Source organism: Boleophthalmus pectinirostris, unplaced genomic scaffold (genome assembly GCF_026225935.1).
Source record: "Boleophthalmus pectinirostris isolate CB_2022bp ecotype Guang Dong unplaced genomic scaffold, ASM2622593v1 HiC_scaffold_4, whole genome shotgun sequence".
NCBI lineage: Eukaryota > Metazoa > Chordata > Actinopteri > Gobiiformes > Gobiidae > Boleophthalmus > Boleophthalmus pectinirostris.
Window position 1 is genome coordinate 16,070,227 of NW_026571353.1, and position 24,433 is coordinate 16,094,659.

General features: G+C 41.3%; 1 protein-coding gene across 3 annotated transcripts in view; it reads left to right on the forward strand.

Annotated features, from left to right (window-relative positions):
* The window catches only part of lmx1bb (LIM homeobox transcription factor 1, beta b), a 42,176-nt gene that overhangs the window by 13,392 nt on the left and 4,351 nt on the right, over positions 1 to 24,433 (forward strand). For all 3 annotated transcript variants that reach the window (XM_055161642.1, XM_055161641.1, XM_020935547.2), the window contains 2 exons: positions 22,016 to 22,248; positions 24,223 to 24,398. In XM_055161642.1, the coding sequence (XP_055017617.1) occupies positions 22,016 to 22,248; positions 24,223 to 24,398 (409 nt within the window). The remainder of the gene's footprint in view (positions 1 to 22,015; positions 22,249 to 24,222; positions 24,399 to 24,433) is intronic.

Consider the following 24,433-nt stretch of genomic DNA (forward strand, 5'->3'; position numbering starts at 1 on the left):
CTTTTGCTCAACGGTTCGTCTTTTTACAGATATTTCAAGGAAGCAATAAAGCGTGCTGACAAGCGTTCCAGTGGCTTTGAGACATCCCTCATGGGCCACAGCACTGCTCCATCACTTCTATGGTACATCGGCTCACCAACATTATTTCTACTCTAGTCATTCTACCTCTCTTTGTAGCCTTATGTGGAGATGGTGAAAATATGTGGTTCTGAAATTGTGGTACATGTAGTGCTGTAGAAATACTGTTTTGATTTTGACTTCCTGCTTTTTTATTTGCGGTCACTTGGTGGTAGAAATAGAATGTAGCTTAAAAGTTGGTGTGCTTTTGAGCAAGACACTTCATCTTTCCCTTATCAGTGTGCTTTTAAGTCATTGATGTCTCTCAGTCATTCATGTGGGATTTTTGCTACTTCATAAGTCCTTGATGTGGAAATACTGGGTATGTCCTGTCTATGCCATTGTTTGGTTCAATTTAATTCTTAATTATAATATTATGATTACAGTAAAAATTGATTTTCTTGAAGAAATTCTCATTTTTAAGGATTGTACTGAAAACACAGGTGCAATTCACTGTGATTTTTGAAAGAGTGATTAGTCCAAATAAAATGCGTCTTGTATTAACAGACTCAGTTTTCAGTTATGAGTGGTGCCGTGAGGTTTAGGTACCCAAATGGTTTTCTCTCAGTTTCTTTTGAAGCTGTCTGCCTGGTTCAGAAGGAGGCCCTGCACAGTGTAAGATGTCATACTCCCACTGTGCTGACCAACATGCACTGAGGGCCTTCATGTGCCCATAACATTTAATGGCACTTTGGCAAACTCCAATGGAAACTCTTACTTTACTTTCACAATCTCATTTCACTACCTTCTGTGTGGTTTTTATTTACTATTGTGCATTCTCTCTTATGTAAAGGTGTAATCCAAGATTCAGTTTTGATTTATTTTAGACATGGTGTAAGTAGGCTTGGATTTGGCCCCAATTCATAATAAAAAGCAACTGGAGGTCGCCATATAAGCGCAATTTATTTCTCACAGTGATTTTGACTCTGTGTGGTAAACACATTACTCTGCGCTTCAAATATTTGAATTGAAAATTTGAATTTAGGGTAAAAAACATTTGTCTTCCTTTGGGATAATCCCTGTTCAGAATTTTTTTTTTAACTGTGTACTCATATTACCTATGGCCTGTACAAAGTTTTAGGTATTCAACTTTGAGAATACTACTAAGAATTCATTTACATTTCACATTTTGTTTTTGCCTTTTGTTGAATCAAAGCTGAAGAAACAGAGGTTATTAAGGGCACTGCAGTCTGATCGAAAACAGTGGAAAGAATAAGCTTTAATCTACTAATTATTCCGATTATGAGCAGGATAAATAAACCAGAGCGAAAGGGAACATTTGTGTTGAGTTGCTTGGCGCCCTGCAGCAGTGATAGTTTGGGAACATCACAGACATCTCTGGCAGGGCAGAGGGAGGAGGGGGTGGTTAGATCATGCCGCGACACATTGCTGTCGGTATGGGAGTAGAAGAAGAAGAGGAACCATCTCGACCTGCTGCAGGTTGAACCAGCGTAGCTCTGCTTTGAATTACTCACTCTGATCTCCAGTGATAAACAATTCCTGTGGTCGGCTCTGAAACAGCACTGGCAACAGTCGGAGAGCGCGGGTGGCTTTGTCTGTGTGCATATGTTGAGACTCGTATACTGCGTTGGTGTGGACTGATAATGTTCTTTTTCATTTGTATTTATGCCTAACAGATTTGATAAGATTGTGTTTTAAGGCTAAGGCATCATTTGGTATCTATTTACTGCTGTCGATACCAATAGAATACATAACATAGATACATCAAAAATACAAAAATTTTCTTGTTGGTGAAAATTCAACAGTCTCCTAGTGTGCAGCAATTGATTTTGATTTTATGCCAGATGCCTTACCTGCCTCTACAGTTTCCGTCACCCTTGAAACTGGCACAATCATCAATAAATTAGTTTGATTTTTTTTTTCAAGCTTTTTCTTGTTTTGTTACTAAAATAAAGTCACTTGCATTATATTTTATACCCAGTGCCCTACCTATTTGTGTATGGCTGGTAGAGCACAATACATGTCTATATTTGAAAGTCAAAAATATACCTTGCAAATCTGTAGAGAATTATTATATGCATTTTATATTTTAGGTATTTTATGTTCTCTTTGCCCCCACTGGTAACTGGCAATTTATCTCTGCCTGCACTTCCTCCCAAAGTCCTGGCAGCAAGCCTGGGGCGATAAAAATGTCCTCAGGAGGTAAGTGTTTATGGTGAGCATCCAGAAGGTTTGCCGGATCAAAGCTGTGCTGAAAGGACATTAGGCAAAAGCATAGCAATAATACACAAGACAACCAGCTCAACATGACTCCCATTTATGACATCTGCAGATCATAGTTTTTATAGCTGTGAATAGGGCATATACAATATGATCAGCATTAGTAGTGAAGACTTTTTGAGTTTTAACCTGGTAAACAAAACAAAAAAATAATTCATTAAAATTAGTATGGACTTTCAGGACTTTCATTGTGAAAAGAAATGCATACTGTAAGTACCACCCTAGTCTGAATCTTGTACAGTTATGAGGGCTGCAGATTTAAGAAGGAATTATGTCTGAACTGAGGAAGGGGAGATAAGCTGTTTTTTTCCTTCAAAATCAATGAGGTGTCTGGACATTGCCAAATGTGCACCTGAGATGTAAACCTGCTCCCAAACATTATGAGACTCTTCTACATGCCAGTGTACATGCACGGAGATATTATTTTCTTATTCCATATATTTACCCTGTGTTTTATTGCTAGGTTTCAGATAACTCTTATTCCAACATTAAGGGATTTTTACAAACATATCCTATAATGTGACTTGTTGTTTAGCAGCTGTAATTCCAACTGAACAAATATTATCCACAACAAATGAAGAAATTAGAGCAGCGAAAAGGAAAGTGATTAGGCGTCTGCTGGAGAAGGTGTGTGGGAGAAACATTCCTGCTGTTCGGTATGTTAATTCACCGCTCCAGGGCCTAGGCCAGCCGGGTGCTTTCTTCACATTTCTCTGTGCGTCTCCCATCAGGTGAACTTATGGCCTTTCAGCCCTTTTATTTATTAGACAATCCCTCACTTGTAAAGGATGATAAAGTTGACATGTAACAGGCAGTTGCAGCTTTGGTGCTTAAAGAACAGCACTTTGTTGAACGCTCCAACAAATTTGAGCTTTAAATTTGATGACACTGACATGCCAAAGGAGGACTCTCTTTGGAAGAGTGCCAGGAGGAAAAAGAGAGCAAACCAGAATGTTATGGCTGCAGGAACATATTGATCTTCCATACATTTCACCTATTTCTTTGGAAGAAAAATGTTCAGTTTTTGTTCTTTGGGAGAAACAGCAGCTTACATCCACAAAGGTCAGCTGCTGTTATGACAGAAGTGAGAGTGGTGCTTTGACCCTGTGCACACACAGAGCGGCTGGTCAGCTTGTCAGTCAGGTTGGGTGGTTTTTTAATCATTTCATCTTTGCTGTGGGGCTCTCCTGAGACCCCTGCAACGTTTAGCAGTCTGCGATGTGGACCCCGGGGCTGGTCTAAGCCCGGCCTGGATGTGAGCTGCCATTATTAGCTCTGCTCTCCAGAGCTGGGCTCATCTCCCCCCCGAGAGGAGCAGAGAAATGAAGCACTGGCTGGGCGCGGCAGCAGCGGACCAATAGGCCGACATGGAACAGTAATTACTCCATTGATATTCCACACACAATAACACTGTCATCTCTCATTTGCATAACCCCGCTCGCCTCAGCACAACAGATGAAGCCTGGGATCCTGTCAAAGGCTGCAGAAGTACACAGCTCTACCTGCCTGTAGGTGACACCATTCTTCCAGACAGATGTGATAAACACTATAATGATGATGAAGTTTCCCCTCAGATGTCCTATGATTGTAGAGAGCTACATCTAGAAATGTGCTCACATTTGAGTGTTGTATGATTGTACCAGCAGGCGTGAGGGTGGTGCCCTGTCCCAGTCCTTGGTTAATGGCCATTGGTCATAGGCTGTCTCGCCTTTATTTCTTTTGCTCTGCTGCTGTGTCCTCCCAGGTCTCCCACTGGAGCAGCACCCTCAGGCACCACATCATTTATTGCTGTCAGGACTCGCAGGGAGAGAAGGGGGGGGGGTACAAGAGGATGTGCTGCAGAGAAGCCAGTGCTGCCGATGGGGAGAGAGAGGCATGCTCCACTGTCAAATCTCAGCCCTTGAATATTTAATGGAGCCTGGAGTGTTTATTTAGTTAGCCTGTCGATTTTTACCGCTCTGTCAATAGCGACTCCTGTGTAGCCTGCTGATGATCTTTAGTGTCTCTTCCCCCAGGAGAGGCCAGCCACTAAATGCAATTATGGATTTTCCTGCACCGCAATGTGTTTGATATTTTTACTGATCTAATTTGCAATCTGGTAGTTTATTGTTTGGCATTTTAGTGGCGCTCAAGTGGCGAGGCAAATTTGATTTCCCCTCATAATTCTTTATAACTTCATTAATGCTGTTAGCACATTGGCACAGATCTTAAATAAAGCTTGAGAATCATCCCATGGATGAATGCATTCCTCATTTTATTGTCTCCATGCCCCATTCTTTTTACTGATTCTGGTTCTAATTAAAAATCATCCGTGTGGTGTACTGTCTTAGTGAAATATGAAATCATAATCGGATTTGAATGGCTCCTTTCTCAGAGCCATGCAGATGTAACCACAGTCCCAGACCCACGTCTGTTGTGGGCAGAGAGAGACAAAAACAACTTTCTCCAGTGGCACTGGGTCTCCTCAGACAGATGAGGCGTTTATCAACAGCCGACAATAGTAACGTGTGATTGGCTTAGAGAGGCACCTCACTCACATGTTTGTGTGGAGCCCTAGGATTTCAGCATGATGACGAATGTGTTGGTTAGAGGGGCAGCATTAGCCGTAATGCTGTTAGCATGTAGCGCTGTGAGTGATGTGCTAGTTAGATGCCCAGCAGTAGAGCTAATGGTGTTAGCGTGTTGAGCCTTCAGAGGGATGCAATCGGTTAGGCTGTGATGGATGAGAGAGGATGTGCGGAGGCCTGCAGCCTCCTCATTCACCAGGCTGTCAGCTCCTTAAGTGGACTGTACAATTAGTGCTGAAATCAGAGATGGCTTCATCCGAGCACAGCAGAGCATTCACAAAAAACAGGTCTGATCCACACTGTGGTGAGTGAACAGTGGCTTCTGGAAATGTTACAGATATGACAATATTTCAGTACATCCTGAGACTTTTTAAGTGATATTAATATCACAAACTAGTATGCTTGTCTGAATACTGTACTGTGTACTGTGTAGTGCTCATTTCACTAAACAAAATTCAGACAGCACTATTATTTTGTTGCTTATTAATAAAAATGAAAGGATTCAAGTTTTTTGGTTGTCAAAAGTGTACACTTATTTTTCCAGCCTTTTCTGTGCCATGTTTAGATATGTCTTGTTCTTCTAGTTCAAATGTTTGTTTAGTTGTCATTATTTAGTTTTATAGGAGCCTAATAACCAAGTGTATAAAAAGTAAAATGTTGAGTACAGTTTTGAAAGAGGTCTCGTAAGTTTTCCATTCATCCTGTCAGAGCTGTTTCTTTGTCCCTGACAGCACAGCCTCCATCTCAAATCGAGGTCTGACGTTACACCACCTTTAGCTCTCTTTCTCTCCCTCTCTATCTCTCTGTTTTTCCTACCCCCATTCTCTCTCTCTCTCCTCTCTCTCTTGGTTCAGCCCTGCCCTTACAGTCCCTGCATGGCTCAGATATGTGCACTGTGCAGCTGGGCTCTTTCCCTTGGAGTGTGTTAGATTTATGCCTCTTATCAGCTGAGATGAGAGAGGGGTGAGCACGGGGAGGATTTCTCTCCAAGCAGGAAGTGTCATTTCTGTGTAATAGTTTGTGATTCATCTGCGCACCTTTGACTAAATAATGAGGGATGACAATTAGAACTATGGTCATGGGAGTATAGGAATCGCGGGGCTAAGATTCCCCTTTGGCAGAGTCAGGCCTGTCTGCTTCCAGCAAACTGGATCCAGATGTGGAGGTTTGGGCTGCCATGTTGACTGCTGCCACTAACACAACAGGGTATTTCTACCCACCAGTCAATCAGATGGTAGCCTGTATACCAGCTCTATGACAGCGGCAAGTAGAGAGAGAAATTAAAGAACCAATTCCCCAGCTTTAAAGTAAAGTTTGAAATCTCACCGTGACGTTCGAGGAAAATGTGGATTGATTGTTGCCTGCAGTAAAGTCAATGTATCTTTCAAAATTGTGGGTCAAAAAAGTTTGTCCAAGTCTAAATGTAAGATATGTGATGCACCTTTTGCAGAGGGAACGTTCTCTCTGGAAATGTTGTATGTTTTGTTGAATTTACTCTATTTGAAAAGTCTCATGATTTGAAATCTTTTTCTTAGATTAAATTTTTCTTTATGCCTTATTCTCTTCCTGACACAAACTTTGACATTTTACCAGAATACTAATTTATGATTATGCAACTTTATTTTACACAAAAAAATAGTTGCCATAGAAAAAAATACCACTTTTGATTTTGGCACTGCCACCAAACAAAAACACATCCCTTTTCCGCAGTATTGGAAAATGAAGGCTGCAGTCCTGTCGGGGGGCCATTGTCACTCAACACAGTGTCTGAATCAATGGCAGAAAAGGCCAGCAGCCACGGCTCCACCAGCGCATTATTGATATGTTTAACAAATTAGCCCTGATGACGGCAGGTTTGATTGTGCTCCCAGCCCGGAGGTCAGCTCGTCATATGGCCCGCTAACAGACACGATATTGGCCCACTCTGTCCTGATCTCTCCATTCCCACACAATGGCATTAGGGGCACCCCAGGGAAATAAAGAGTCCCTCTCCCCTATTCCCAATGCTCTTCAAATTAACTCCCCAGAAGGTTAAGCTCTGTGATTCATAATTATTCAAGCCCTCCACCACTGCACCCGCACCATCCCACATCTCCTGTCTTCTCCCTGCCACTTCTCTTGAGTGGCACTTGGATTTTTTTCCATTTCTACGGGAAAAGCCCAAGAATTAGATTAGCTAAGGCTGACCTGTGCGCATGGAGCAGATGACGGGTGCAGGATTGGACTTGATCCCTGCCTGTCTAGCTGTCTTTCTATTGAATCTAGCTGTCTTCTTGTGCATTATTACTTGCCAGGCCTCCCTATGGATGAGACATTTTAGGCCTGTTCTGCAATTGCATATATGGCTCTCGAAGGAGCGTCCAGTGTCAGGAGTATCTCACTTGCATGGACACGGTTTGAGTGATGCACATGCCTATTGGCCTTCAGTTGTCCCTCTGTGGATGTGCATGTCTCTGGACTAGAATCAGTTCAGTGTGCTCATTAAACAAGTGCCAGGGTGGTACACAAAAATATAGCAGCAGTATAAGCACAGATAGAACAAAAGAGCAGAGTGTCCACGTGGTAAATTCAGAGCTGTCTGAAGCCATGATATCTTTGGGAAGATCTAGCAAGGAATGTTGGAAGAGAGAATGTTTTAGCCTCTGTAGCAGCGATGGTGCTTACATGAAAAGGTGCATTCATTTTCTTTTGTTCATGTTAGTTGCAAGATAGTTGTTAGATGGAAGGTAGTTTTATTGTCATCTATAGTCGTATGTGCATACATTAAAAACTAGCTGTTGGTGTAAATTATGTTTTCAGAGCATAAAATATTTTTTTTATGCCAATTTCATTTTCTCATCTAAAATGATGATGTATGAATGTAGGTCTGTCACAATGATTACTATATCGACTTATTGTACAATAAATGGAACAATACTTTTTGGGGTCAGTATTTATCATGGGCATTTTTTTTGTACTAGTGGGAAAATGTAGGTTATTTTTATGTTCTAAGTAGATTTGAGGAGTAGAGGGTTGAATTATGAACTTCTCTGTTTCCGTATAGATAGCAAACAAAGAACAAAGTGTGAAACAAAATGTTTTATTCTGATATGTATTTACAACAGTTTATATTTTTGACAATGTTTTACATTTAGAATACTTTTTGGGGACAATTCTGCCTTTTGGTTTGGTTTTAATATCATTGCCTATATTTACTACACCAATATATCTATAGAAATTTGATATTGTGTCAAACCTATATGAATGTTGTATCAAGCTATATAATATGTGCGTTTGGCAATTATGAAAAAAAAAAATCTAATAAGAAATATTTTTTGGTCATTGAATATCCAATTGCCACATAAATTAATACTTAAGTGCAACCTGTGTTCAAACCTACACAGACATGTTCACCATCTTATTCCTGGTTGATTATATTGATATAGTATCTGTTATTGTATGTCCAGTGCAATAGGCCCATATAGTCACAATACTAAATCAGCATAGTGTTTAAGGTAGCTATAGTTCACAGTGGAGGAAACTCGCCTCAGAAGTCAATTGGTCTTCTCCGGAGGCCGAGGTAATGTAATGAGGGACCAGACGTATTGAAGGCACAGGCCTCCTTCCCTACAATCACATAATTAATCTCCTGATTCTACCACTCACCGCGTCATGACAGATATGGTTGTGCTGGCTGCATAATGGTGAGGTCCTGTGTACGCCTCTGATTTGGAAAATGGTTATAAAGCCCCTTACTTTAGAGCCTACGGAGGGCTGCGTTCAAAACAACACTCCCTTTGGGCCCTATTAGAAGACGAAGAGAAACAGCAACCAAAGAAGGTAGCCTAATAATATGTCGGCAATTTAGATAATGACTGCGAGTGAGATAAACTGAAGTGAGTATTACAGGTAATTGGATCTGGGCTGTGTTGGCTACCTAAGCATCTACTCCTGTATTGTTTTGTATTGTAAGCGAGTTCTTGTACAAAAGCAGGACAAGATGCACTGTCAATGATAAGTATTATGAGCAACTATAGCCTAGCTGATTTGGGGTGTTTTAGTGGACACAGCTGTACAGAGTCAGCAAATAGAAAAATGGCGTAGAATTATGAAATATGATCGATCTCAGTTCAAAGAAAACTTGCAAAAATGTGTAGACATTTTTACTATAGGGTCCTAACATGTCTATTTAGTCTTAAGTTGACAAATGTAACACCAGGGGCTGTCACAAGAATTTTTCCCCCGCTGAGGTGAAGCTTAGAAAAGTTGTATCTATAATAGGTGTTGTCAAGTGTGGAAAATGGTGTAGCAGGTTTAGAGGAGAATCCCTGTGGTGCATTCAGGGACTGGTAGTAGTGGTAGTAGGTTATATCACCCAGGCTTTTAAAGAAATTACCCGGGCAGTGTAAGGAGCAGCTCTGCACCCAAAGGCCCACCTGCCCATTACTAATCCTGCAGGGGGCGCTCTCAACATCCATTAATAATCTGATGATGAATCACTCCTTTAATTGGGCCGTTAAAGCCTAATCCCAAGCCCCATCTTCTCCAACTCTTCTCCTAATGGCTTGGCTAGTTTGTTCCATACAGTAATCATGTTTTTAATTGATTAAGTTTTTAGAGCCTTGTTTTATGAAAGGATAAAAATGAATCATGGATAATGGGATGTCTTCGTAATGAGGCGTTTCTTTATTTCCAATAGCGAATATGGAGTCTTTGTTTAGACATATGCTTTACAGAGTCTTTTAAGGCTACACTCAGGGTCAGATTTCTCACACTTTTAATTAGATGACGGATGGCCTAATTAAATCAAATTCATTATCGTCAGCTCTAGAAATCAAAAAGCTCTATTGGAAATAAGGTTAGGCTCCTTCTCATCCATCATGCCCTAACTAACCAATTTACGGCCAGCCTTTTGCATGAGGCATTATTACCTTGTCATAAGCGGTTACCTTTAAAATCCCTGAATCAAGCCGCAATATGCTAAGCTTTTATCACATTAGCTGGTGCTACTGTGTCAGCCTCTTTCTGCCTAAGATAAAGTAGGCCCAGAATAATTCTATTAGCTGCATAGGGCCGAGACAGTGCAAACGACTGCTATTTAAAGCTGCTTGATAATTCGGTATAATTAAGACGTATTCTACAGCTTCTCACACAGAAGTGGAATCAAGGGCTTTTATTCTGGTAAAACAATGAAATAGAGAACCAACAGCCCATCGTGTATAAAAGTGTTTAAAGGGAATTGGAAGCTAAATGCAGATCAGTTATTATCAGCAGAGGATCTAACAGTATATGTTTCTGTGTTTTTGCTGTATCTTCTGTTGTGTTTAGTCACAGTGTGTCATTCCTGCAGCTGTGAGTCACACTTTGTCTTTTGTGAATCAAACAAAAAGCTGCCATTATTATTCAAACTCAACTGGTCCACCCCAGCTCATGACATAGTCATAATGGAAGCATCCATCTCATCTCCAATATTATTGATACTCGGAGTGATAACAAGTGTGCCTCTGTAATGAAGCTAAAGTGTCTTTTCTGGGTATTTATTACTGGCTCATTAGAGTAGACCCGGGCAGTAAACAGCATGGTGAAAATGCAAAATAGCAGTAGCACAAAATTTACAACAGTGAACCATAGGGCCACAAGCCCTCTCCATGCCCCTTGGTGCAGGAGCCATATTCTGCGACACATGAGGCCTGTCCCTGATCTGTGTTGGAAAGTGAATTAGGGAGCTCCGGTCTAAAGGCGTCATGGCAATGGGCTGAGAGCGGTGATTTGTTGGCAGTGTATATTACAGCCCACGGTCAGAGAGGGAGGGATAGGACAGGGGCCCTTATCAGTCAGTGTTTACTCACAGTAAATTGAGTTGAAATAATAGTCTTTCTCTGAGGCAGAACAATGAAGCAGGCTGCAGGCCGAAGCCCAGGCTGGAGCGGAGCTATAGCGCGACACTTCAAAATGAAAGGCTGTGCCTCGGGCCATGAGGAGGGGCACTATGGGGGGGCTTTATTGGGACGGGTACACCGGTGGCAGAGCAGACACCCCTGTGACAGGCGCCTGGGCAGGACCAGGACAGGAGCAGTGATGAGGCCCCGGGCTCTGTCATTAGAGTGATGGGCAGAGGAAGAGGACTGGCCCGAGGACACAAGCGACAGGTCCTGGTGGGACAAAACGCACCAGCTCTCTCTCTCCCTTGGGTGTCAGCAGGGCTGGTGGGACGTGTCAGTGTGTTAGCCCCCTGCTCCTACACATAACCTGCAGCTATGCTAAAGCTGCAGGAGTCTAACCTGAGAGGGAGAGAGGGAGCAGAGCTGTAACACAAGCTCCGCCTCTGCCATTGTCTCAGTGTGTGTGCTTCAGCTGCACCTCGCCTCGGCCGCTTCCCCTTCATTTATCATTGGGCTGCATAAAGTGCTGCCACAGCAGTATAGAAACAGCTGCTTTTGCAGACAGCCACAGAGAATGGGCGGCTCCTTACAACACAAAGACACTCGTGGCCCTAAAGAGAGTGTAAAATTGCTCAGTGAATGCAGGGCTTTTCTCCTCGCTGAGAGGGCTGACCGTGGGTGTCACTATGGTGGAGACATTGTCATCACATCTGAAGACAAATAAGGATCCATATCAGCTGCATCATGTGTACAATGAACAGAGGCACCAGTGCCTTTGTGCTGGTTCAGGCCTAAATCTGCATAACTACAGCTTCTGCAATCACACTCTCTTGAGAGTTGATATCAGGCTACTTAAAGCAGCCTTATATGTATGAATCACCACCTGTACTCAAAGGCCCATGTCTGCTTATTGAGCCTAAACAAACCTCACAGTTGCTCAGTTAGGGTCATAATGGTGCCACCAAAAGCCGGGTGACAGTGCGGAGGAGGAGGAACGCCGGCGGCTGTGTGCAGCGTCGGTTGGTGTGTGGAGAGACCAGACGTGCCGTGCCATGCTCTGCCATACAACCCCAGGGCTGCTCCCGGGGAAGGCAGAATTTAGTCAAACCAGTTCTCTTCCAGCTGGAGACTTGAGCTTGTGCTGCACTCCGCCAGGCGCATGACACAGAGACACTCAGCCACTGTTTGTGTGGGAAAAAGAACAGAGGCGCTACAAGGGCATCAGACGACAGTCACTCTGCCAGAGCTCCCCAGGCTAAAGGCATACTTGAGTACTTGAAGAACTAAATAGTTTCACAGTAACATTAGGAGCTCAGGATGAAGACAGAATTTTCCTTTCAAGATTGAGCACAAACAATGACACACACATGGCAGGTCACAGCAAGAAGCAGAAAGACAATTCATTTACTGTTCTTGATTGTTATCTGTCTGGAATTTACACATAGGATGCATAAACAAGATCAAATGTTACGATTTTTGATATAGATAACTTTGGTTGCTTAGTAAAATTTTCCAAACAAATGAAAATAAATTATTCAGATGAACTAACAATAAAAATATATAGTTCCTAATATACTCTGGGCAGTTTGAAGTTTTGCAGAAAAATGCAAAATCAGACACAAACAATTTTTTAAAAAGTATCCAGGAACAAAAATGTCAGAACCATATAAAGGGACAGTAAAGTCATGATATTTAAATAGTAATTCAGTCTTTGGGAATTATGATTTGTTTTTTTTTTATAGATATTAGAATGCAACTGATGGATAAATAACAATAATATTTTGTATATTTTATTTTTGTTTGTGTAATTCAAATTTATATAAGAACAAACTATCATTGCTTAGTTGTCCTTCTTTAATATGCATTAATTGGCAGATTTTATTTTATTTTTTTGGATTTCATATTTTTAATAGCATGTATGTTATCCTCTGTCTGAACTCATAAAAAGTGTAAATATGTGAAGAGATATAGTGACAATGTCCCCTTGGCGCATTGCTGGTACGTGTTGGTGGTCTCAGCAGTGCAGATCTGGGCTCTTTAGTGAAAGCAGCAGGTTCTTGGTTTGCTCTGTGGTGAGTGTGCGCCCCTCTGTCTGTCTGACACATTCCTGCGCTGCTCTGGCTCCTAACTACCAGCCCGTTGCCATTGGTTACAGCCATACATCCTACGCCAAGCCAGCCTTTCTCGCTCGCAGTAGACATATTTGTTTGGCTAGTGTATCCGCAACACAAAAAAATCACAGCTTTTTAGCATAACGCCTGCTAATCTTGGGATTTGGCTCTTTGAATTGGTTCTGTTGATGAGAAATTCAAATATATTGTCTGAATGCTAATCTCGATGTTAATCCCATGGCCTCTAGCTCTTAAAGCATCCTGTCTTTCAATAATAGTGTTTGTTTTTCATTGGCGTTCTCCTTTTTCATTTTGACTAGCGCCTCCCCCAGTTATCTTCTTAATCTCGAGTATTCCCAGTTGAATATTATAGCTGTGGACTCATCTTTTTGAGTGGATGACACTTTGAACACATTGATGATTCAGATGGCCCTGGAGAAATGAATTATTATTATTATTGCTCAGTCTGATGAGGACTTTAATTCAGTCTTTGTGTGGAGGTTGCCCAGGGACCAATGCCTGATATTGATTCGGCTTAATTGGTTTAATCTGCCACAGTCCTTCAAATTAACGCCACACTTTATCTAAACTTGTGCCTGTTTTAACTTTTTTGGTGTGTAATTTTGTCCAGGTTTTTCATGCGAGTGCCACTTATTAGAATGCATATTTATTCTATTTCCAGCATCCCTCTCATTCCACTCCCTTCTTCAATTTCCTGAGTTTTAGTGTCTCGTGCTGCTCGGTGAGTCTTACAATATGCTTTAGACATTAGCAGATGAGTGGGTTGAAGATCATTTTTCTTTTCTTTAAATTGCCTTTTTGAAAATTATATGACAGTCAGAGAAAATAATGTGCAATTGAAGATGGATGGGTTCATTGATCAAGCATAAATTGAGAAACTTGACAACAACATAACTCTAATTGCATTAAATATATTATAATTTTAAAAATACTTTCCCTAATTTGATTCTGTTTTTTCTTTGATTTTCTCATCATCAGAGCAGTCATGTCTCAGTCACAACAGACAGACACAGGATCAGTGGGATCACACAAAGATGAATCCAGATCTCGTGAACACTCTCTAATTCCTGGTCACCTCACATTCTCTGGTCCAAACTCATTTTGAGCTTAGACTGAATCTTTGTTAAATAAACATGGTCCCTTCATCTGAGCAGCCTCTGTCACAATGATCTGCAAATCATCTGTGCCTATTAAGACCAGAGCAAACACTTTATGAGAGACCAATGCACTAAAGACAGGAGGACTCGGAGAGGAGGGGAATTGTCTGTCTTTCTCCTTTTTTACAGATTAATCCAGAATCTGTGAGCCTGGGTAAACTCCTCAAGATGGCCGTGGTTTGGTGGAGGGTGGAAGGGTCAAGCTCGGCTGGCCCCTGCACAGAGCTGAGGAATTTTTCATTAGTGCACAGCTGGGTCACAAGTGGCTCCAAAGCCGTCTTAATATTGTGTAGGCCTCAGATTAGGGCCCAAAAGAAGGCTGCCATGCTCTGCTCCAGGCCCGCTCTTTGCATATTTGCAGACTTGTGCTTTTGAACACCTCATATTACTGTTTGTTTTATTTCTTACACCCAGAACCCTTGGGTCAATAGTAATTATAAAGCCCTCCAATCCAAATGTTGTCTTTTAACCATTTCACTACTGCATGTGTGAGAGAAGTCTATTTAGTTTCTCACATTAAAAAGTAACATATACCTTTAAAATGTATCTGATGTAATAAAGAAAAATAAAGGCCTGGGTTGATATTGATCTGGTTGGTAAACTATTTAAGTTATGTTTATGCTAAGAGAGTTTATTTTTTTATGCCTGTATGATAAAACTAACTCCGTCTGAAAAAACATAAGCCTCAGAGTAAATTGAACCTTATTGGATTTATTTAAGTTGTATTTTGTCTTTTGAAGTCATACAAGCATCAGGAGGACATGACTCTCCCGGACACACATCCCTGTCATTAAAAATAAGTAGAAAAATAATTGTAGTAATTGTGTGGGCAGTTGTGTAACATGTGATAGCCATTAGACTTATTGTAGCCATCACTCTCCCACTCTTCGATGCCTGTGAAGCCGCTCATCGACCGCTGCTGCCCCCAACTCACATCAGCTCAGAGCGAGCAAACAGACACCAGTGAGGGAATATTTAAAACTTACTCATTATGAATGTGATATTTTTAGCAGGTGCTTTTGGCAACATTAGGTTTTGTGGTTACTCCTGTTTAGCGACACCGTTTGTCACAGCTAAATTAATAAGAATTACACTGACATAAAACAGAGCAAAGCATTTTGTAGAATTTTTGCCTATAGCATACTATATGACACGGCTTTATTGGGAAACAACAGGAAAAACATGATATTTCCGGCCTAAACCTTCTAAATGGATGTTGTTTGTTTGCAGTTCTCAAACTAGGCTTAAATGCAATGTTGCAGTCATCTTCCATAGGCAGCAGCTGTCCAAACAGCATCCTGTGTGCCTGTCTGCTTACTCTTGTATTTGGATGTGTACTTAGCCTCCTCTGCACTGTCCTTTTTACCCCAGCAGCTTTGTTCTACCTTTGTGGTGCATCAGGAGGATTATGTCCACATAGGGAGGCATACACTTTTTCACAAGTCACTCATTAACAGATACATTTAAAGGAAAACAATACAGCTCCAGGATGGATTGCAGTTCTGTCACATTTCTGTAATTGATGTTAACAAACCAGTGTATATTTTAATAATTGGGTAACCTAGTCTTATTTCTAATCACACATCACAAATACATTGTATATCAAGTTTTGGGTGATTGTGTATGTTGCAGAAATAAAAACAAATCACTTTCAGACTAGTAAATTCTATAGGGAGTAATGCACATGTTGCTAGACATTTTTGATTCCTGTTTTGGGTATGAATACAGTATCTTCACCACTGTGATTATCTTTTCTTGACCACGGTCCTTGTTTCCTTTTTTGTTTAGTATTTTGTACAGTAGACATGTCCATACTTTACATTCCTGCACACGTAGAACCCAAAGCCACCAACAATGGAAAAGTAGACACATTTATTTTGACTACAGTGGACATACGGAGCACACTCTGCTTTTGCCCAGCAGAATTTACTAAGTGTCTCCCATATGAAATGTAGGCCAGGTGCATGCATTTGTGCTTTGCCAAGTGCTTGTGTGTCCCTCGCGAGCCACTGTACAGCCGGCGTGGCATGGGCAGGAAGGAAAACCCTGTGGCCAGTGATGAAGAAGGCACCTTTGGGCCATTAGCAGTGTGCACATCTCCCGTTAATGTGTTTTACTTTTACCTGCTGGGAGTTTAATTAAAAAACAAAGAGCCTCAATTTAAAGGCCATTATTATGCTAATGCAGTAAGCACGGCGTGGTGATTAAGCAGCTTTTAGGGCTGACTGGAGCTGGCCCTTGGGAGAGGAAGGATGGCACTTTTTATTTGGCTTCATTACTCTCCATGAATCTTTGCTCCGAAGAGAAACGCTGATACTATAAAACAAGGCCGGCCGCTGAGCACATTTATGCAGACAGGATTATTATCAGAGGTGGAGAGAACATGGGAACCTAAGTAAAAGTACTATTACATGGATCTACTACTTAATTGTAATAGTATTGAAAATCGCTCAGGTATAATAAAAATTACGTATGTATTACAATTTGTGTTTAGTCAGTGATGAATGAAATACATTTCCAATTCTGGGCGAAATGTTCCATTGTACTCTTACATAAATATTAGAGCTGTACAAACACAGAGCTGTTCGACCAAGTAGTTCAGGAGAAAAAAGACAGGACTGCCTATTGGGAAACTTTTATATTCTTTTTTAAATTTTTTATCACAGACTTAACTTCTTCTTGTGTCTGGCAGAATATACATGTAATGTATACAAGCTATTTTTAGGCTGCCTGGTGTGGACAATATCAAGTTTTCGCTGCCTCCTAAGCAAATGCTGGCCAACATAACAAAGTAATTTTAATCATGTTCAGATAAAGTTAAAAAGGTGTACAGTGCAAAACATCTGGGCATCAAATGTGTTTGGTCTTTGGTTAAAGCTCTTGATACTGTTGTTAGGAGCTGATGAGGCGTGTCTGTTGAGAAGTGGCTGCTGGCAGACCACAGGCTCCTCTGCTTGAGTCAGACAGCTCTGTTTGTTGTGTGTCCAGAAGAGTAACAGCACAAGATCCCACCTGAAATCAGGGGCAGGAGGCACAGCAGGGGTAGCACCTTTTATGGGGGAGGGGTTACATTTGAGTTTTAGTCATGTGTCTTTTAGTTAAAATTTTGTGCAGTAATTTAATGTAATCTTCAAACAGTCCACTAAAGTTGAATCGTAATATGTGCATTTGTAATACTAATAAATGATGACAAGTAAGAGATGCCCAATGCAGAAGGGAAAAAAAAACTTAAACTAGATTATATTTTGCTGATTATTCCAAAAGAAAAAGAAAATAATTCATGAAGAAATAACTAAATAAATGTAATAGGTTATGTATTAAATATAATAGTTTATGTATAGATATATAATTTATTTTTAAAAGTACTAGAATGACCTTTTGTCAACAACAATGCAACCTGCACCACCATTAGTCATTTTCACACCAAACATTTAAGAGCTTGGAATATTACCGAGACTTGATTCGTGCTCATGTTTAGACAAATGTTCTTGAAATGACATCACTTTTCACGAATGTGTAATCTAGCCTTAAGAATACCCACAAAGACACCAGCCTATCCACCACTGCACTGCACAGAATAGATGTGTGTAGAGCAGGAAGTATTAGCCCCCACGGCCGGCTCGCTTGACCAGTCGCTCCTCAGGGCCTTTGTCCAGAAGAGGTCTGTGTGTGACCTCATGCCTCACCTCTGATGATCGGCACGGTCACAGTTTTCTTGCCCAAACATCGACCATCTTCAAAGTAATGGCTTACAGCTGCTGCCTGAATAATCCTTGTGTCTTTGAAGAGATGCCCTAACATAATAGCCCTAACTATTCTAATGCAAAATTGTTATGTTATTTCTTGTAGTGTGCAGCAGCAGAAGGGAGTATAGGTGAGACAGTTGCAAATGTCTGTAAATGTAACCTGATTATCATCCTTCATAAGCATCTCCATATTGGCCCCTCCCCTTTCTCTTCTTTTATCCCAGCCCAGTCCTCCTGATGCTTATCACTGCGGCAGAAGCATTAGATGTAATGGTTGGAGCGGAGGAATCATTGACAACATGTGGTGCGAACTTAAGATGTTGTCACACTTAAAGTTAGCACTAATCTGTTCAAAGGGAGCACATATAGCTCTTAAAAGTGCATGGAAAAGGCAAATATGGGTGCCTGAGAGGCCAGTTTTCACTGTTCGGGTTTTCAGTACAACACAAAATAACTTTTGCTCTTTCTCACGGCCTCTGGTTGGTTAAACTCCCAAGTCTGATACAAATACAACCATGTGAACTGGAAAAGATCAACCAATATTTTTAGCATTAGCTTTAGTATATTGCCTACAGAGTTAAATAAAAGACAACATAAACAAATACTTTGATAATGCCGATACACTGAAATATGGTCACCTCCCATGAACTGTACACTCTGTGCCTGTTCCAAGCCAGCATAAATGGAGAAGGATTCCTGCATTGGACAGGACATCTGACATAAAAGGCAAGTCAACGCAAGTTTATTTGTAAAGTACAATTCGTACACAAAGTCATTAGAAACTTCAGCCAATTTATATTGCAATATATGTTGGTGATTCTGAAATTAAAAACTAGAATTACTGCACAGTATTGACTTGTACAACCAAAACCTGTTGCTTTGTAATATAGTTTGCATATAGTAAAGAATGTTGCATTTAGTGTCTGCAAGAATAAACATGGCTGGACACTGGCTGGACACTGGAGGATCTGCTGACACAGACTCTCCCTTATGGTTTGTGTCCAGTTCTGGGAGGCCAGTGTAAATATTGACATTTCTGTGAGTTAGATGCAGCCATTGATCTGCACAGTAGGGTCCTTCCGAGCATCCATGCACTCAGGTGTGGGAGGGCAGAGGGAGAGAGAGAGTGCAGGGATGTGGCTGTACTCTGGTGGTCCCTTCTATGTTGTGCTAGCTCTGCGACAGGGAGTCATGTTACCAAGGCACCCGCGAGTCCAAGCAAAGTGGATTTTAGAGGGACTCGGAGAAGGTCAGTGGGATAAAGAAGAAACAGGACATGGTTGATGATCACCATAACCATTTTAAAGTCCTCATAAAGTCCCTGCAGGATTTTGTTGTATATAGATTGACCCTTTAAGCACAACAATCTAACTTTCACTGTCCCTCTTGGTCATCAAAACATTGACAGAACAGGTTCATGACATATTTGATATCGTATAGAATAACATGAGCCTTAAAGATGGTGCTAAATTATTTTAAAACAATGCATTCCATTTTCCCTGTATACACTGGCCCAGTGGCCCGCTGCTCTGCTCCTCTGCTCCTCTAACCACTAATCAGGTAATGTCGAGAGGTTGAATGGCAAGCCTCCCTCCGGTCTGCCTCCACTGCTCACACAGTGGTGTTGTTTTAGAGAGCATTCTTTAGCAGCTGAACTTGGAAAGGTATTAAAGTGGGATTAGGCTCCTCCACAATCCACTGCTTGTGTCATTCAGGGAGTTTGTGTTCTCTGTCCCTGCTGCCGCCTCCCCGCTCCTCCCCTGTTTGATTGTGACTAGCCGCAGGAGTGGGACCGACCGAGCCCTTTCAAAGCACAGGGGTAGGGTTAAATCCCTAGTCCACTGCTCCCTGCTAATTCCCCTTGTTCCCTAGAGAAGGATTTACTTCTGCTGCCAGCTTCTCAAAGGCCCTCTCTGCCCATCCGAAAAGTCGCCGTTGCCTTCCTGTGGAGGTGTGGTTGCCATAGAGGAGGCGTCATGCATGGCTATTCCATCTGAGTCCCGCTGAGAATGGAGACTGGAGACTGAAAACAGGCCGAAAGTCCGGATTAGGGTCCCGGACAAAAGCAGGACAGGAAGATTCCAGAAGAGACCAATAGGAATTACAGCAGCAAAAATAATGCAAAGTGACAGAGAGGGGAAATAGAAAAATAATGGCTTACAAGATTAGACTCAGTGAGAAGAAAGGAAAGAGGGGCTTGAATGAGAATGTTTTCATCTAGATGAGGAGGTTTTAGCGGGATGTTATAGGTGAATGCCCAGGCCATGGACGTATCAAAATCTAGCTAACAAGTCATTTCCGCCACCTTTTGCACCCACGAGCAAGAGCCTAAGCCGGCAATCATTAGCTAAACATTAGAGTTGGAGCTGAGAACTTGTCTTGACAGATTCATCACCACTTTGTACTGATCCCTGCATGTAATAAGATAATGCTTCTGAATAAGATAATAGAGGTAGCATTTATAATATTGACAGTAATTTTACGTTAAGTGTCTAAGATTATTTTGTGTCACTTTTAAATGTCTTTATAAAGTGATCAAAATGTAGTTTATTTGGACATCAGATCTGTTTTGGCAGATGACTGAAAGTGGCAGTGTTTTTGTGTGGGATAACCCTTGAGGTTTTTTCCACTGTGAAATAATAATCTTTTTAATCTGTTGTAATAAATGAAAGATAAAAAGACAAATATACCTCCCCTTTTTCTGCAATTGGCATCTGTAATTGGAGATCTTCTGCGGTTTCAACATTAGCTTTTGATATACAAAAAAGCCCTTTCAAACGCTATGATGTAATTAAGGCTCCCTAATATTTCTCATTGTTGATTATTGGTCTGGCTATTAATTCACAGCTCTGTATAGATGACAACCACACAATGTGCTTTTGAATGTGCATACAGCTGCTCAGACCATATCACTACTCTATCAGCACCTATAACTACATTAGCATAACAAAAAACATCCTCTGGTCTCCGCCTCTCTCATATTTACACATTATATTCATCACTATCGCTCAGCCCTGTCCCGAATCCTGCTTCTCGTGATGTCAATTGCTCCCCTCGACAATGAAAAAGATGTCCACCACAAATAGATAGGCGGCTGCCAGCTGTCTTACACACCAGGGCAAACAAAAGAGTCCACTAATAAATCCTGGGCTTTACGGCCGGACAAGATCTAACCGCACTCCCTTGCCTTCTTGCTGCACTTAATGTGGCGTCTTCCGAACAACACAATTAAATGCCTCTCAGTCGCCAATAAAACAATGCAAACATCTTCCCGAAAGGATATAAAAGAAGATGGAGGTGTGATGGAGGCGGTCATTGCGGAGTAATATCAAACGCTGAGATGAGATATGAAGCGACCGCAGGGCAGCCTGGCAGTTGGCAATGAATCACGGGCTCAGATATGGCCGCTTGCATAGATAAAGACTTATGGATGTGAAAGGAGCAGGCCTGCTGGTGGTGCAGTGTGCAGTCGACTCCTGTTGAATGTGATTGAGGGGGAGGGGGCACCCGTGACTGAGCTCACCGGGACAGACACGAGCCAGGGTCCACCCAATAGATGAGCTTCTGCCAAAAATGCCCACTGGACCAGCACGTCAACTGCAGTCTCATAAGAGCAAAGCCACACTCATTGGGAAGTGTTGTCAAAAAATCTATATAACTATTTAATTGGTTTCCCTATTAACTATATAATTTTTATGATTGTTTGTGCTATGCCACTGTCCAGGTGCATCCTCCAAAGGCCTATAGTTGCGACCTCCAATTTTGACTATCAAGCAAACCCAGTGCTGAATGCATGTGCTTTGCCTTAGTAAAAGACAAACTGATAAATGCATTCTTTACAAAAGTACAACTGAAATGTCCTTCCAGGGAATTGTTTTTATGTATATCTGCAACAAACAGGATCCTCTAAGTAGCAGAAATAAGATGGAAAATATGATTACATGAAATATTGTTTATCATTAGCTTCATAACAAAAGTGCTCAAGTAATTTTTCACGTTTTTTTGGAAAAATAAACTTCATGGGTCAATAAGATGAGTGTGGTTATTTGTAGTTTTTTGGTTGTAAAACATTTTCTGACACCTTCACATGCAGCAAGGTCTGGAAAGTAGAATCAAACTCAATTTGAAAAGAAAGAAAAGAAAAAAATCTTTAAAGTCAGTGATGCTCACTTTGTGTTCTTATTTCTCTTGTAGGTTGTTTGCGACCAAGTGCAGTGGGTGCATGGAGAAGATCGCTCCCACAGAGTTTGTGATGCGTGCGCTGGAGTGTGTCTACCACCTGAACTGTTTCTGCTGCTGCGTGTGTGATCGGCAGCTCAGGAAGGGTGATGAGTTTGTGCTGAAGGAGGGCCAGCTGCTGTGTAAAGTGGACTATGAGAGAGAGAAGGACCTTCTCAGCAGCGTCAGCCCCGATGACTCAGACTCAGGTGAGCACCCTCTCACACCTCCATGACAAGCACACACCGGGGTGCGACCATCACATGGCACCCTCCTGTTGTATTCTGTACACGCCAGCCAGGAGCACTCGCAGCCAACAGAGAAGTCCGCCATGAAGGACCTAACCCAGCAGTGCTAGAGCAGGGCACCGTGCGGAAAGTGCAAATGCCACAGGGTTCACTCACGCCTGGAGAAATACATATGATAGATCTGTCACTTTCAAATGACAATGTATTAAATTAAATACACTTAGAATATATTGATAAATATTCTGTTTACTCATTGGCACTGATGGATTGGGCCTTGATTTATATACAAGATGCAATGACAACACAATCCTTTCCATTTAATAGGATTTAGGACACATAGTTTCACAACTGCTCCAATTAAGATCAATAGCTAATTTATATTTATTTAGTATATCTGCATAACATTGCTTAGATTATTCCTTTTTCTGTTGACCATAATTTTCTCTTACCATGTTCTGCTCACTTTTCTTGTCTTGTATCTTAACAAAATGTCACTGCACAATATTGCCAATTAGATTCCTTAAGGTCTAAGGAAATATAAACAGAGAGTATAGGTTTATGATACAGTAGGAAGTGGAAACAAAACTGAGCAAGTCAAACCTGTATTAATGGCCATCCATGCGTGGGTCGAATCATGTGCTGGAAAGAATTAAAGCAGTGCATGATAGTGAGTGACAGCGGGATTTGGGGCCTGCATGCGCCCCAGTCTTATCAGCTCTAGTGTTCCTCGCCCTGTAGCCTTCTCTACACACACTGCACACCACACGGCTCCTCGCCAAGCCTCGCCGTTCACCGCCATCTGGCTCACATTTAAACATGCACAAAAGCAAGGGAATTTGTCAAATACATCTGTGCCTGTGTCAACTTTTGTCAACTTGTGGGAATATTTGCTCGGCCTCTTCCCCATTTGGTCGTGTCACTCGGAAGACAGAAGATGACCTTATCAAAAGACAAAAATGTTCAAGTTAAATTTTGAAAATGGGAAACTGCATTATGACATTATTATTCACTATAGAAATTGAAAGACATTCTTTAACATAGCTATATTTACAAGGAAGAGGCCAGTGTCCCATTTTTTTTTTAATATGGGTTCTTCCCTGTGAAGACATCAAAACCAGATGATAGGGGACGTTGTAGTGTCATGTTTAGTGCTGTTTCTCATTTGGAAACATTAATCCAGCAGAGCACGTGAGTAACACAGTTGTTTGTTGACTCACTTAAATTTACGATCTCCTGTTATGTGGTGTCAAACGGATATTTATTGAAATTTTAACGCTACATAAATAACGTAATAAACCAATCGAGCCACATATCTGCATAATCTTTGTGCCTGGCCCAAACTTCAATATATGAATAAGAAGGCATGGCATGTAGTATAAAACATCTATTTGTAAATTATTGGATAGTGTAAGATGATTTGTCATGGCAGAGAAGTGATGCTCATAGAAAGAACTAACACATAGTCCAAAAGTAAACTTATATACAACATAATATCTATTTCATAATATATATGAAATATTTTACTATTCTGTTTTCCTTGCAACACCTGCTGATGCCATTTAAAAATAACCATCCTGAACCATCTTGTCTTTCTTAAACATTTAAGTAATAAAATATCATTCTCCTTATGTGCTTGTTCTGCCTTTTCATGCTGCACTTGGTGTAGTTCCCTTATCAGAGATTGATTTAGTGTAAATCAGACAAAGCTGAGAGCCATAAATTACAAGTGATGCAGTATCCAGCTCAGTGACAAATGTGCATATTTCACTTCTGTAGGCTAATCGTTTCGTGCGGCCCTCTGCTATTGTAATAAATTGATAACAACGTATGAAAAACACATGTCTCCTTTGATTATACTCTGTGTGTGTGAAGAGGGAAAGAAGAAAAAACAGATTTGTCAGAGCACTGTCAGTAAATCTTAGTTTTATTGTGCAGAGAAAAGTGACGATGAGGAGCTGGACATCAAACCAGAGAAGGGCATTGGAGGTCAAGGCAAAGGGGATGATGGGAAAGATCCACGGAGACCCAAGAGACCGCGCACCATCCTGACCACTCAGCAGAGGCGTGCGTTCAAGGCTTCTTTTGAGGTGTCTTCCAAACCCTGCAGAAAGGTATGTTTCTAATAATAGATAAAATAGTATGGAAA